The sequence below is a fragment of the Lynx rufus genome, unplaced genomic scaffold (assembly GCF_022079265.1).
Source record: "Lynx rufus isolate CCGP_SWC_20201006 ecotype Redwood Valley unplaced genomic scaffold, mLynRuf1.p SCAF_7, whole genome shotgun sequence".
In the NCBI taxonomy this organism is placed as follows: Eukaryota; Metazoa; Chordata; class Mammalia; order Carnivora; family Felidae; genus Lynx; species Lynx rufus.
The window spans coordinates 14,531,623-14,548,446 of record NW_025814889.1 but is presented as its reverse complement, the minus strand read 5'-3'; the positions used below and the strand labels follow the sequence as shown (position 1 = coordinate 14,548,446).

Sequence of the window (16,824 nt, the reverse complement as noted above, 5' to 3'; positions counted from 1 at the left end):
TAGGCGGTTGACACATGGGCTGTGTGCTCACATACAGGGTTTTGAGCTACTTGGTCAACTTAGAAACTTCAAACAGTGAATTTTGCCATCCTCTCCTGTGACACGTTCGAAGTAACCGCCTGTCATCCGTTCCAGTGCCTCATCTCGTAGGCTCTGCAGCCCTGTCTCGTCTAGTGCCCGCGTCCGGCTTCCGCTGGCCTGTTCGCAGCACTAAGTGTTCCATGTGTGCTAAGCATTGTGGGAACGCCATGTGCTCTACCTGGATACGTAACCATCACCTCCTAACTCCTGATGTTCATTCTTCCACCACAGCTGACTTCCCTTGCTGACTACTGCTCTTCTCACAGTTCTAGTCCCCCAGCCATGGCTCTTAATTCCTCCCAGCAAGGGTTCCCTACCCTCTTTTCTCTTTCAGATGAGAGCCAGAATTATCTTCTTTATGAAACCCATTAAGGCACTAAGACTTCTTTATACCCCCAGATGTGTTGGAAAGAAGGCGTATTTAATAAGCGTCAGTGCATTTGAGGAAATAATACATCATGGGTTAGCAAACTGGCCCACAGGGCAAATCAAGCCATGAGCTATTTTTGTAAAATATTTACTGGAACATATCCATGCTCATTTGTTTATGTATTAACTGTGCTGTCTTGCTGCTGAGATCACATGGCCTGCAAGACCTGGAATATGTACTCTCTGGCCCATTAGAGAAAAAGTATACCACCAGCCCCTGTTCTAAGTGAACATTTGTTAAACCAGAGGACGCTGGGAGTTGTGCCCAAGCTTCAGATGATCTTCTGTATCAGGCCAGCATATATAGCCTATTCAAACAAGAATAATACGTTTTCTGAAGCCTACGTGGTTTGTATGTTCATAACCAAAGGCAAGAGATAAGGCAGCACGCTTTTCATTAAGCCTGTTTTAAATCTTTTTGACATTAGCATAGTATATTTTTCATTTGTAGCGCTTGGAACTTAGAGATAAGGTATCAGGTGGTTCGCTTCTAATTCTTTTATACTTCTGCATTTTCTGATATCTTGAATGCAGAGGATTGGATGTAAACTTTTGTCTGTGGCTGAAACCAGAATCTTCCTTGTTAGTGTAACTAAACAGTAGTAATTTCCCAAAACTTCACTTATTAAGAGTATTAAAATAATGCTTCAGATGTATTCTCTGCCACCTCTTCTCTAAAAAGTTTATTTATTGACCAAGAAAAAGAGTATTTCCTTTCCCTCTGTTTAGATCATACTTATGTTTAGAAAATCCAAAGTCCTGTTTTAACCCTCGTTTTAAGTTTTTCCTCATCACTTACTAGTAACAAAGGTTGAAATGCAGCAGATGGTTAAGAGAAACTTAAGGACTGTATCCTCATCTTGGGCCCGTACAAGTTTATGTTTGGATAAAATCTCATCTGGAGCTGTACTTTCTCCTTAGCCAGAATTTCAGTGATGAATCCCCGGATTCCAGCAGCCGTTCCAAAGGGAAGAATTGAAAAAGAAAAGAAGGGTTAGAAATAGTTTAGCATGGCACAAAAAGAGACACTCAGATTAATGGAACAGAATAGAGAACCCAGAAGTGGACCTACAAACATGTGGCCAACTAATCTTTGACAAAGCAGGAAAGAATATCCAATGGAATAAAGACAGTCTCTTCAGCAAGTGGCGCTGGGAAAACTGGACGGTGACATGCAGAAGAATGAACGTGGACCACTGTCTTACACCATACACAAAAATAATCTCAAAATGGATGAAAGACCTCAATGTAAGACAGGAAACTATCAAAATCCTCCAGGAGAAAGCAAGCAAAAACCTCTCTGATCTCGGCCGCAGCAACTTCTTACTCAGCACGTCTCCAGAGGCAAGGGAAACAAAAGCAAAAATGAACTAATGGGACCTCGTCAAAATAAAAAGCTTCTGCACAGCAAAGGAAACAGCAAAATTAAAAGGCATCCGACAGAATGGGAGAAGATATTTGCAGATGACATATCAGATAAAGGGTTAGTATCCAAATCTATAAAGAACTTCTCAAACTCAACACCCAGAAAACAAATAATCCAGTGAAAAAATGGGCAAAAGACATGAATAGACATTTCTCCAAAGAAGACATCCAGATGGTTAACAGACACTTGAAAAAATGCTCCACATCACTCATCATCCAGGAAATACAAACCAAAACCACAATGAGATACCACCTCACACCTGTCAGAATGGCTAACATTAACAACTCAGGCAACAACAGATGTTGGTGAGAATGCAGAGAGAGAGATCTCTTTTGCATTGTTGGTGGGAATTCAAGCTGGTGCAGCCACTCTGGAAAACAGTATGGAGGTTCCTCAAAAAATTAAAAATAGAACTACCCTATGACCCAGCAATTACACTATTAGGTATTTATCCAAGGGATACAGGGATGCTGTTTTGAAGGGACACATGCACCCCAATGTTTATAGCAGCACTATCAACAATAGCCAAAATATGGAAAAAACCCAAATGTCCATCAATGGATGAATGGATAAAGAAGATGTGGTATATATATATATATATACAATGGAGTATTAATCCAAAAGAATGAAATCTTGCCATTTGCAACTATGTGGGTGGAACTCGAGGGTATTATGCTAAGCAAAATTAGAGAAAGACAAATATCATGACTTCACTCATACAAGGACTTCAAGACACAGAACAGATGAACACAAGGGAAGGGAAGCAAAAATAAAAACGGGGGGACAAAACATAAGAGACTCTTAAATATGGAGAACAAATAGGGTTACTGGAGGGATTGTGGGAGGGGGGATGGGCTAAATGGGTAAGGGGCATTAAGGAATCTTAATCCCTGAAATCATTGTTGCACTATATGCTAAAAAATGTGGATGTAAATTAAGAAAATGAAATTTAAAAAAATTTTAAAAAGAAAAAAAATAAACTTCAAAAAATAGTTAAGGAAACTAAAGCTTACAGTGAAATACATGCAGCGACTTTTACACTTACGGTTTGGATGTGATAAAAGCAGCTAGGGAATAATAATAATAGCCCCAGTGTTAGTAATTGCTCCCTAAATCTGAGAGCTGACACTGGGATCCTAGCTTCAGTACAAAGTTAATTATAGTTCTAAGGCTTTACCGGTGATACATTATAAAAAGGAAAGCGTTTTTAAGAAATAATGTTCTGAATAGGCTAAATAAACATAACACAAGAGTCTGCCAGTATCAACCAGAATTACAAGTGCATTCTTCCTCTGACCCAGCAATCCTACTCCGTGCTGTCTCCTACAGATAAAACTGCACATGTGTGAAATTACATGTGCTGCTTTGTTTGGTAGAGCACTGTTTCTCATAGTGAAAGATTAGACACTATCCAGGTATCCAGCAATGAAGGACTGGATCATGAAATCAGAAAGGATTGAAAGTTAGGCCAGATGAAAACATGCGACTTGACATGCAGATCATCTGCAAAGTAGTATTGAAACTGCAGGCAAAGGGCTAGTAAGTGGGAAAGAACAAATTTGTGTTATAAAATAGCATTTTTTTTTTTACTTTAATACCTGAAAAATGTGTCATTGTTTTAATTCCTATTCCCATTTGACTTATGTTCCCATATAAACTGAGGCACCTAGTCTCATAAGAACTACTGTAATTGATTCTTACACTTTGTTCCTTCATCTTTGGGGTGAAGCGGCAGGGGTGGGGAGTGATTAGGACAAAAGATAATTAGTACATTTCCTACAAAAATGTGTTTACAAAGAGGAACAGCATTTCAAATTGTATACCCCATAACTTCTTAAAGAGGATTCAAGAAGGTAAATTGAGGTAGTTAGAAACTTGTTCCCTGAGGAGGTTTGGGTCAGTGAACACAATTATAGACAGAGGCTCAGACCAACACTATGAATAGAGGACAACTGGGGCCCAGATTCTACATTTCTGTCAGTCAAATAGAATTTTCTAACAGTTTATATGGAGTAAAGTTTTGTGAAGAGTCCAAGATAACACTCAATTTTGTGGTTATTTTTGATAAATTGTTAATATGGCTTACTATGTAAAGAAATTAGATATGATAGAGAATTCGTTTTATGGGAAAAAGAAATCTGCCTTCTAGATGTTTCCTTTGAGTTAAGAAAAATTAAAATCCTGGACATGCAAAACTTGATCTGTGGCCAGGTATTGATGTAAAATGCTTACTAAACTAATAAATTTCAAATGCATTTCTATGTAATTGTTTGCTATCATAGATCTTGATTTAATTTTTAAATATTTGAAAAGTAGAGTATATTTTAAGTTCTGTTTATTTTTATTTGAACAGTGATGTATAGATCATTGCTTTTTGCAGATTCTATTTTATAGTAATGACTCATCTCTGTAATACTAAACTTTTCAAGAGCTTTTATATAAAGCTTCAGTGTCACGATCACAACAATTCCCTTTGGCTGAAGTACTTGTCCTGTTTTTCAAATTTCAAATGTACAGTGAAGGCCCAGAGAGTTTGTGACTTACCTAGTCACACACATCTGATAGAAATATAACTCCAAGTCTTCTGACTCCCGATGTCCTGTGTCCTCCCCCTAGCCTTGTATTTGTCCTGTTTATTTTTAAGGCCATGATATTATTGTAGCTGGTTGATAGCGTGCTTTCTGTCTTTTCAGGACATGGCTTTAGTTGCTCCTGAGGCACCTTCAGAACAAGCCAGGAGAGTTTTTCAAACCTATGATCCAGAAGGTAAAAGATTTTATTATTTTATTAACACTGACTCTGTGTTTTATTTCTTTACATATTTGAAATATATTAATACCTAAGTTGTATCCAAAAGTGTTTTTAGATTGTTGAAGGAAATGTAGATTGCATTTCTTGAAAATTTTAAAGGGGAAGTGTCAAAATGGGAACAAATAAGGATACTTAAGTGATTGTCAAATCCTCACATAGCATAATAGAAGGTTTGCAGGTTTCTTGGGGGTAACAAAGTTATGGTTACTTGAATCTTGACCTCTGTCAGTGTTAAACGGGAAAATACCACCTTCTGAACAAGGTTTTTGAAAAGGTATTCCTTTATTATTCAAACTAATATTAAGTAAGTCTTCCAGAGTGTTATTTAAAAATTGAAATAAAATTGACAAATAATATTCTGTAAATTTAAGGTATACCAAGTGTTGCTTTTATAATTTATATATTACAAAATGATTACTACAGTAGCATTAACTGACGCCTCTGTCATGTCACATAGTTATAATTTTTCTTTGGTGAGAACAATTAAGATCTAGTCTTGTAGCATAGTATAGAATTTTGTACTATAATCACTATGCTGTGCATTAGCTCTCCCGAACTCATTTATCTACTAGTTGCAAGTAACGTCTTAAACATCTCCCCAATTAATCCACCCCGCCCAGCCCCTGTAACCACCATTCTACTGTTTCACAAATCGATCTTTGTGCAGCATTTGTCTTTTACCTGTCTCGTTTACTTCACTTAGTATAATGCTGTCAAGGTCCACCCATATTACTATGGAAGGTAGGATTTCCTACTTGTCATGGCTAATCAATATTCCATTGTTTATGCATATATAAACCACATCTTCTTTATCCATCTATGGACACTTAGGTTGTTTCCGTATCTTGGCTATTGTGAATAATGCTGCAGTGACTTGGGTTGTGCAGATATCTCCTCAAATTACTGATTTCGCTGCCTTCAGAGAATACCTACCAGTAGGATTGCTGGATCATATGGTAGTTCTGTTTTTAATTTTTTGAGGAACTCCATACTATTTTTTAATGGGTTACTGTTTTATATTTTCACCAACAGTGTATAGAGGTGCTGTTCTCTCCACATACTCACCAACATTTATCTCATCTCTTTGATAAAAGCCATCTTAACAAGTGTGAGATGATACCTCATTGTAGTTTTGAATTTCACTGTCCTTATGGTTAGTAATATTGAACATCTTTTCATATGCCTGTTGTCTGTCTGTATGTTGTCTTTAGAACAATGTCTGTTCAGACCCATGGCCCATTTTTAGTTGGGTTATTTTCTTTTTTGCTATTAAATTCCTTGAATTCTTAATGTTGTGGGTATTAGCCCCTTATCAGATAGATGGTTTACAAAGATCTTCTCCTGTTCTATAGGTTGTCTTTTCAATTTATTGCCTTTGCTCTGCAGAGGCTTTTTAATTTAATATAGCCCCACTTGTTTTAGTTTTTATTGCTTGTGTTTTGGTGTCTTACCCAAGAAATCACTGGCAAGACCAGTGATGAGGATCTTTTTTCCTATGTTTTTTTTAACAGGAGTTTTACAGTTTCAGATCTTACATTTAAGTCTCTGATCCATTTCAAGTTAATTTTGCGTGGTGTAAGGGATCTGGTTTCATTTCATATCCATTGCATGTGGCTATCCAGTTTTTCCAAAACCATCTATTGAAGAGACTATCCTTTCTTCACTGTATGTTTCTGGCACCCTTGTGAAAAATTAGTCAACCATATATGCATGGGTTCACATCTGGGCTCTCCATTCTGTTAAACTGGTCTATGTGCCTGTTTTTATGCCAGAGCCATACTCCTTTGATTATTGTAGCTGTGTAATGCAGGTTGAAATCGAGTGGCATGATGCCTCCAGCTTTATTTCTCTTTCCCAGGATTGCTTTGGCTACGTGGGGTCTTCTGTGGTTCCAAAATAATTTTTCCATCTGTGAAAAATTCCATTGGAATGTTGATAAGGATTGCATGAAACCTCTAGATTGCTTTGGATACTATGGACATTTTCACGATACTCTGCCAATCCAAGTATATAGGGTATCTTTCCATTATTTGTTAGTCTTCAGTCTCTCATCAGTGTCTCAGTTTTTGGTGTATAAGTCTTACATCTCTGTGGTTAAACTTATTTCTAAGTATTTCATTGTTTTCATTGCTGTTGTAAGTGGGATTGCTTTCTTAATTTTTCTTTCAGATAGTCCATTGATGTATAGAAATGCAACTGATGTTAGTATGTTGATTTTGTATCCTGCAAATTTACTGAAATAATTGATTAGTTCTAGCAGTGGTTTAATGGAGTTTTTAGGGTTTTATATTTACGTTAATATCATATATATATAATATAAATATAATGTCATCTGTCATTCCCACCAACAGTGCATAAATGTTCCCTTTTCTCTACATCCTTGCCAACACTTGTTATTTCTTGTCTTTTTGATAATAGCCATTCAAAAAGTGTGAAGTGATATCTCATGGTAGTTTTGATTTGCATTTCCCTCATGACTAGTGGTACCTTTCATGTACCTGTTGGCCATCTTTATATCCACTTTAGAGAAATGTCTATCCAGATCCTCTACCCATATTTTAAAAATATTGTGTGGGTTTTTTGCTGTTGAGTTGTATGAGTTCTTTATGTATTTTGGATAATAACCCCTTATCAGATACATCATTTGCAAATATTTTCTCCTATTTGGTAGGTTGACTTTTCATTTCGTTGATTATTTCATTCACTGTGTAGCTTTTTAGTTTTATGTACATTTGATTTTGTTGCCTTTCCTTTGGGGTTAAATTCAAAAAGTCATAGCCAAGACGTGTCTTGAAGCTTACCACTTAGAAAACATAAAACTTTTATTAGAAAACCTGATATTATATTCTAGTATTGAATGGGTTAAATTTTTATGTATGGTATAAGATAGTGGTCCAGTTCTGTTCTTTTGCATGTAGCTTTCCACATTTCCCAATACCATTCATAGAAGAGGCTATCCTTTCCTCCTTGTATGTCTTGATTCCTTTGTTATTAATTGACCGTTTATAGTTTCAGGTCTCTGTTCCATTGAATTATGTGTCTTTTTTTATGCCAATATCATACTGTTTTGACTACTATAACTTTGTAATGTACTTTACAGTCAAGAAGTGTGATGTGTCCAGCTTTCTTCTTTCTCAAGATTTCTTTGAGTATTTGGGATCTTTGTGTTTCTGCAGAAATTTTAGAATTGTTGATTCTAGTTCTGTGTACTATGCCATTGGTATTTTGATAGGGATTGCATTGAATCTGTAGATTGCTTTGGGTAGTGTAGACATTTTAACAATATTAATTCTTCCAGTCCATAAACACAGAATAGCCTTCTTTTTATTTGTGTTTTCAGTTTCATTAATGTGTTCCAGTTTTCAGTTACAGCTCTTTCACCTCCTTATTAAATTTATTCCTATTTTATTCTTTTTACATAATAGTACATGGAATTATTTTCTTAATTTCTCTTTCTGATAGTTCATTATAAGTGTACAGACGTACAACAGGTTTTTATATTCTGCAACCTCACTGAATTTGTTTAACCACTTTTTTAGTGGAGTGTTTAGGGGATTTTTTTTGTGGTTTTTTTTTTTTTTAATATATAGTGTCATGTCCTCTGTAGACAGTGACAGGTTTAGTTCATCCTTCCCAATTTGGATGCCCTTTTTTTCTCTTGCCTAATTGCTTGGCTAGAACTTCTCATACTGTGTTGAATGAAAGTGGCAAGGGTAGATATCCTTGTCTTGTCTGATCTTAAAGGAAAAGGTTTCAGCTTTTCACTATTAAGTGTGATAATAGCTGTGGGCTAGTCAAACATGGCCTTTATTATGTTGAGGTAGTTCCGTTTATATCCACTATGTAGAGAGTTTTAATCATGAATGGATGTTCATTTTTGGCGTTTCTTGAGATGATCATATGATTTTTTTTCTTTCATTCTGTTAATATGGTATGTCATATTGGTTGATTCGTGTATTTTAAATTATCCTTGCATCCTTGGAATAAACCCCACTTGATGGTTGTATCTGGTACCTTTTATGTATTGTTTAATATTTGCTAATACTTTGTTGGAGATTTTTGCATCTGTGTTAATCAGGGATATTGGCCTGCAATTTTCCTTTCTTGTGCCATTTTTGTCTAGTTTGGATATCAGGATAATCCTGGCTTCATGAAAGGAGTTAGGGAGTATTCCTGCCTCTTCTACTTCTGGAAGAGTTTGAGAAGAATTGGTATGTATTCTTTCAACATATTTAGAATTCACCAGTGAAGCCATCGGGTCCTGGACTTGTGTCTGTTGACCGGATTCTTGATTACTGATTCAATCTCTTTACTCACAGTTGATCTGTTGTATGTTTGTAGCAATTTATCCATTTTTTCTGGTCCAGTTGTCCAGTTATTTAGTATATAAATGTTAATAGTAGTCTCCTCTGATCATTTGTATTTCTATGATCGTGGTATCAGATGTCACATCTTCTATTCTGATTTTATTCGAGTCTTTTTTTTTTTTCCTTGATGTGTCTTATTAAAGGTTTCTCAATTCTCTTTTCAAAAAATCAGCTCTTAGTTTCATTCACCTTTTCTGTTTCATTTCTATTTCATTTATTTCCACTCTGATCCTTGTTCTTTTTTCCCTTCCATTAATTTGGGGCTTCATTTATCTTTTTCTTTCTAGTTCCTTGAGGTGTTGGACATAAACAATTCTCTATTACACTTCCAATAGAGGATTTTGAATTTCACTGTATATTCACATTTACCAATGAATTTTATACTTATTTATGTTCTCATGTTACTAATTCAGCATCCTTTCATTTCAGCTTGAAAAAAAAACAGTATTTCTTATAGGGCAGGCTCATGGTGATAAATTCCTCAGCTTTTGTTTGTCTGGGAATATGTTTATCTCTGTCTCCTTTGTGAATGACAGTTTTGCTGGGTAAAGTATTCTTTAACAGTTTTTTCTTTTGAGCACTTTGAATGTAGTATCCCAAACTCTCTTGACCTGTAAGGTTTCTGCTGAGAAACCTGCTGATAGGCTTGAGATTCCATTATGTGAGAGGAGTCTTTTTTTTTTTTTTCTGTTGCTGCTTTCAAAATTCTCTGTCTTTGGGGTGCCTGGGTGGCGCAGTCGGTTGAGCGTCCGACTTCAGCCAGGTCACGATCTCGCGGTCCGTGAGTTCGAGCCCCACGTCAGGCTCTGGGCTGATGGCTCAGAGCCTGGAGCCTGTTTCCGATTCTGTGTCTCCCTCTCTCTCTGCCCCTCCCCCATTCATGCTCTGTCTCTCTCTGTCCCACAAATAAATAAACGTTGAAAAAAAAAAATTAAAAAAAAAAATTCTCTGTCTTTGAATTTAGTGAGTTTGATTACAATAATATGTCTTAGTGAAGATGTCTTTGGATCTTAGACCTTCATGTTACCTGAATGGCTATCTCTTTCTCCAGAATTGGGAAGTTTTCATTTCTTTCCCCCTCTCTTCCCTCTGGAACTTCCATAATGGATATATTGATTTTCTTGTTGATGCCCAACAGTGTAATGCATTTAGGATTTCTCAGTCTTTTTCATTCTAATTTCTTCATTTTCCTTTGACTTGATAATATCCAGAGACCTATCCATCTTTCTTCTGCCTGATTGAGCCTGTTCAAGCTACTTGTTGCTTTTTTCATTCCATTTCTTATATCCTTAAGCTCCAAAATTTCATTTCTTTGATTTGTACTTCTTTGTTGAACTTCTTTTTGTTCTCATGTTGTTTTCCTAAATTCATTGAGTTTTCTGAATTCTCTTGAATTCTTTTTCAGGTAACTTGCAGATACTCATTTCTATGGGGTCAGTTACTGGAAAATTACACTGTTTTGGTGGTTTTATCTTGCTTCTTCATGTTTCTGATGGCTTTGCATTTATGCGTGTGCACTTGAAGTTGTAAGTCACCTTTTCCCACCTTTTTGGACTGGCTTCATTGGTGGAAGACTTGAACCTGGAGGTGGCTGCTGTGGCACCCCCTAGGTGGGATACAGCATCGTGGATTTTTGAGACCGCACAGTGGTACAGACTGTGTACATCTTCATTGGCTGAGTTTGACATTGACCATAGCGTGGGGATCTTCTGTGGCTAAGACTGCACAGTTTCCTACAGGTAGCAGTGGCTGGTAGTGCTGTTGTGGTCCTCAGAGGCGAAGGCTGTGGCTGCTGAAATATTTCTGTTCTTCCCTTTTGCCTGTGGGAGGAAGTTCTTGCTGAGGGTATTCTCTGCTCTTTGTCTTGCCTGCTGGCACTCAGAGCATTATTAACATCAGGGTCCAAGGATCAGGCACGTGTAGAACTATCACAGTGCCTAGATCCTGGGCCACAGATGCACTTGCATCTGTGGTACTGGTGTCTGGGGTCCATGTGTGTGCAGATATCCCACAGAACTGGGCTTTAGGGGCTCACTCAGGTGACTAGGTAGTGTTGGGTCACACAGTAGTGGCACAGGCCCTGTGATGACACGATGCAGTAGCAGCATAGCCTGCATAGAGTCAGCCAAAGTCCCAACTTGGGCTCCAGGAAGCAGTCACAGGTCAGCAGCACAATGTCAGTGGTGGTCTGTTGAAGCTGCATGTCAGGTCCTGGGGAACTGGGCTCAGAGCAATGGCAGCACAGCCCTGGAAGCGATGTTCAAAGCTGTGATCCAGGACATGGGGTATGGCTCAGGGCACTAGTACCCCTTGCCAGCAATGATGTGTCCATTGGCACCCTGGTAGTGGTGGGATAAAGCCGCAATCTTGGGGGGGTGGGGCGGTGGGCAGAGGTAGGACACAGACCTGTGGCACCTCTGATCTCACATATGGTGAAGTGCTCTATTGCCCCCCTCTGAGGGAGTGAGACAGCGGTGTTGAAGGGCTCACTGCAGCAGCAGCTCCAGCCTCTGGAAGTAGACGCAAAGTGAGGGGGGTTGTGGGTAGCTCCTTCGACTGGAATCAACGTTGCTGAAGGCGGGCGAAGCAAAGGCTGCAGATGTCACCGTGGTGAGGCGTGCTGGGGTTCTCTTCTTTTCCATTATGCCATGTAGTGAACTTCCTCAGAGGGGATCCTCCCTGGTGGCACTCTGATCTTGACCAGGAGACGGAGTGACCCAGGGAATATGTTTGCTGTACTTCTGGATGCGGCCATCCTCCATTATTCTGAACCCCACAGGGTTGTTGCTGCTGCTGCTTCTCTGTACTCTAGAGCTTTGCCTGAGGTGTTTTCTTAAGTTTATGGTTACCTACTTACTGCTTTTGTTGTTTTTTGTGGGGAGTGGAAGGAGATATGCCTCGGGGCCTCCTCGCACACCATCTTGCTGACATCATTCCACTCCATATAATTGATTGTGCTGGGAAAAGATGCAGAAGGATAAGACAAATTATCCTTATGAGTCTGAGTCTGAGTCTAACATTTGTAGCAAAGAAAGTTTTAAAAGTTCACATATATATCACTAGAGCATCCACTGTATCACTATAGGTGGGTTAATTTGATCAATTTTGCATTTGTATATAACTAAAACCAAGTCATACCTGAAATGCCATTGTAAATTACGATACAGGAAAATCTACATTGTGGAATCAATAAGTCCTTTTGAACTCCTGAATGGATTCAGTTTTTTTTTTCTAGCTTTAGGCTAGTTGCTTTTGGGTCTGATGAGTCTTTTTTCCTATCCATCAAATGAAAATAACCACATCTATTTTTTAGAATCATCATGAAGATTAAATGAGTAATGTTGTGGAAAGAACCTTGTCCAGTACTTAACACACAGTATCCACTTTATAAATGTGAGATCCTTTCTCTCTATACATCGAATGGTGCTTGTAGTAGTGACTCAACTCTGATTTAGCTTCTTCCACTCTGCCTTTTTTCTAACTTAAGAAACATGCTAGTTTATTTTCTCTTGGACTTAATAATCATCACTTTTCAAAAACATATCATTCTAAATCTTCAGATGAAAAGTACAACCAACTGACCTCTGTATATTTACCCTCCACTGGATGAAATAAGCTTTACTTGGCTCAGTTTAATGAATAATCTCAAATTCAGAAATGAAAATAAACACCAATAGGTGTGCTCAGACCCAAAAATGAATCAGGTATCAGACCTATATAGTGTTACATATGGTCTTTAAAGCAAGTTCATAGTTTCGTGTTTTTTTTTGTATCCCTTTTGTGGGGGAAGTGTTTGGATATGTGCACTGTATTCAGGTTCATGTTTTATAGAAGTTTTAAAAATAACAAAACTTTAAAAAGTAGATGTTTTGGAGGTAAATTGATGTGACCAAAGATATGGGATAAAAGAAAAATCTCGGAGTACCTCGAGGTATCAGAAAATGACTTTCTCTCTCAGTTGCTTGCACAGGGAACAAGATCTGCATACCAGGGTGCCCATAGGATTTGCTCCTCAGCCACAACATTAGGGCACATGCAATCCACATAGGGGTCACCCCAGGAACTCCTGGTTCTCCTGAACAGGAGGGCACTACACCACAGGACCACTCCTTTCAAGACCTGGAATTTTAAGTGACCTACCAACTACATAGAAACAGAGACTCAGACAAAATGAGACAGCGGACTGCGTTCCAAATGAAAGAACAGACAAAACTACAGAAAAAGAGCTAAACAAAATGGAGGTAAGCAATCTGCCTGATAAAGAGTTCAAAGTAACGGTCATAAAGATACTAACAGGACTTTAGAGAAGAGTGGATGAAATCCATGAGAACTTCCTCAAAGAGGAAGTAAACATTTAAAGGAGTAAATATTTAGTGCTTCTAGAATGTATTTGAACTTAAACAATCATCAACTTAATATAGACTGCCACACACATAGGATGTTGTATATGAACCCTCTTCTAACCCAAAGATACCCAAATGGAAAGCAGTTCAAACATAACACTAAAGAGAACCATCAGACCACCAGAAAAGAAAGGAACAGACAACTACAGAAACAACCAAAAAACAATTAACAAAATGGCAACATACCTATAAAAATTACATTAACATAAATGGACTAAATGCTCCAACCAAAAGCTATAGGGTGACTGAATGGATAAAGGACAATATCCATCTATATGCTGCCTACAAGAAATTCCTTCAGAAAACACATAGACTGAAAGTGAAGAATTGGAAAAGCTATTTCATACAAATGAAGTTAAAAAAAACAAACTAGGTACCAATACTTACAGCAGACAAAATAGACTTTAAAACAAAGGCCATAACAAGACAAAGGACATTAAATAATGATAAAGCAATCGATCCATCCAAGAAGAAGACATGGGATTTGTAAATATCTGTGCACCCAATATAACAAAACCTAATTATATAAAGCAAATATTAACAGACATCAAGGGCAAAATTGACAATATAATAATAATAGGAGGAGACTTTAATACCCCACTTACATCAGTGGCTAGATCATCCACACAGAAAATCAAGGAAATAGTGACACTGAATAACATGTTCAACCAGGTGGACTTAACAGATATGTGTAGAACACTCTACCCCAAAACAGCAGAACACACATTCTTTTCAAGTGCACATGGAACATTCTCCAAGATAGATCATATGATAGGCCACAGAACAAGTCTCAATAAATTTAAGAACACTGAAGTCGAATGAACCATCATTTCCTACCACAGCAAGTAATTAGAAATCAGTTACAAGAAAAAAACAAATAGGAGAAACCCAAACACCTAGAGGCCAAAATGAAATCCAAGAGGAAATCAAGAAATACTTGTCGACAAACGAAAACACAATGGTCCACAATCTTTGGAATGAAGGAAAAGCAATTCTAAGAAGGAAGTGTATCTCAATACAGGCCTACTTGAAGAAACAAGAAGTATCTTGAATAAATAATCTAAACTTATACCTAAAGGAACTAAAAAAGAGGAATAAATGAAGGCTTAAGTTAGTAGAAGGAAGGATATTATGAAGATCAGAGCAGAAATAAATGGAATAGAGAACAAACAACAACAGTGGAACAGATCAATGAAAGCAAGACTGAGTTGTTTGAAAAGATAAACAAAACTCATAAACCTTTACTTAAGCTAATAAAGAGAAAGGGCCCAAACAAAACCAAAAATGAGAAGTTATGAGACCACAGAAATACAAATAATTACAAGTGATTATTATTTAAAAATTGGCAGATTAACCTAGAAGAAACAAATTCCTAAAAATGTACAACCTTCTTCTGAGAACAGTCCCATTACTGTAAACAGCATTGAGTCACTAATCAAAACACTTGGAACAAGGGGCGCCTGCCTGGGTGGGTCAGTTGGTTGAATGTCTGACTCTTGATTTCAGCTCAGGTCATGATCCTAGGGTTGTGGGGTTAGGCCCCGTGTCAGGCTCCACAGCCTGCTTGGGATTTTCTCTCTCCCTCTGTCCCTCCCCCCACTTGCACACACTTTCTCCCTCTCTCAAAAAATAAAAATAAATTAAAAAAAAATTTTTTTTAAAAAAACAAAAGAACTTGTGAGAAGCATAAATGCAAGACAGTGGCTTCGCTGGTGAATTCTACCAAACATTTAAATTTTTTTTTTTCAACGTTTATTTTATTTTTGGGACAGAGAGAGACAGAGCATGAACGGGGGAGGGGCAGAGAGAGAGGGAGACACAGAATCAGAAACAGGCTCCAGGCTCTGAGCCGTCAGCCCAGAGCCCGACGCGGGGCTCGAACTCACGGACCGCGAGATCGTGACCTGGCTGAAGTCGGACGCTCAACCGACTGCGCCACCCAGGCGCCCCGACCAAACATTTAAAGAAGACTTACTACTTACCATTCTCATACTATTCCAAAATGAAAAAGAGGAAGGAATGCTTTTAAATTAATTTATGGGACTAGTATTACTCTGATACTAAACAACTCAAAAAAAATAAAAACAAAAACGAGAATTTAAGATGCAAAAATCCTCAACAAAATATTAGCAACCAAATTGAAAAATACATTAAAAGGATCATTTACCACAATCAAGTGGGATTTGTTGCAAGCACGGTTTAATACACACAACAGAATACATGATTGTCTCAACAGATGGCAGAAAAAGCATTTGGCAAAATTCGACATCCATTCGTGATAAAATTCTCAACAAAGTGGATATAGAAGGAACATAACTTGACATAATAAAGGCCATATATGACAAACCCACTGCTTACCTACTCAGTGGTGAAAAGCTGAAAGATTTTCCCTAGGATCAGGAACAAGACAAGGATGCCCACTCTCGCCACTTTTATTCAACATAGTACTGGAAGTCACAGTTGCAGCAGTTGGACAAGAAAAAGATAACGGGCATCCAAATTAGTAGAGAAGAAGTAAAACATTCACTGTTTTCAGATGACATACTACTTTATGGAGAAAATCATGACAACCCCACCAAAAAACTAGATCTAATTAATAAATTCAGGAAAGTTACAGTATATGAAATCAATACACAGAAATCTGTTGTGTCTCTATACACTAATAATGAAATCACAAGAAGGAAAGGGAACCAGCCCATTTACAAGTACGTCAAATAGAGTAACATACCTCGATATAGTTTTAACCAAGGAGGCGAAAGACCTGTACTCTGAAAACTGCAAGACACTGATGAAAGAAATTGAAGACAACACAAATGGAAAGATGTACCATGCTCTTTGATTGGAAGAATACTGTTAAAATTGTTCGTATTACCAAAGTGATCTACAGATTCACTGAAATTCCCATCAAAATACCAACAGTGGCTTTGACAGAACTTGAACAGAAATCCTAAAATGGGTGTGGAACCCCAAAAGGCCCCAAGTAGCCAACACAAGCTTGAAAATGATGAACAGAGTTGGAGGTATCACAATTCCAGGTCTCAAGATGTACTACAAAGCTATGATAATCAAAACGATTATGGTATGGCACACAGATCAATATAACAGGACAGAGAGCCCAGAAATAAACCCATAGTATATGGGCATTTGATCTATGACAGAAGAGGCAAGAATATACAAGGAAAAGACAGTCTCTCCAATAAATGGTGCTAGAAAAACTGGACCACTTTCTTACACCCTACACAAAAACAAACTCAAAATAGATTAAAGGCTTAATGTCAGACCTGAAACTATAAACTCCTAAAAAAAT

General features: G+C 37.6%; 1 protein-coding gene across 3 annotated transcripts in view; it reads left to right on the top strand.

Annotated features, from left to right (window-relative positions):
• The window catches only part of MINDY3 (MINDY lysine 48 deubiquitinase 3), a 97,242-nt gene that overhangs the window by 60,107 nt on the left and 20,311 nt on the right, over positions 1 to 16,824 (top strand). For all 3 annotated transcript variants that reach the window (XM_047067194.1, XM_047067196.1, XM_047067195.1), the window contains one exon: positions 4,630 to 4,702. In XM_047067194.1, coding sequence (XP_046923150.1) covers positions 4,630 to 4,702 — 73 coding nt within the window. The remainder of the gene's footprint in view (positions 1 to 4,629; positions 4,703 to 16,824) is intronic.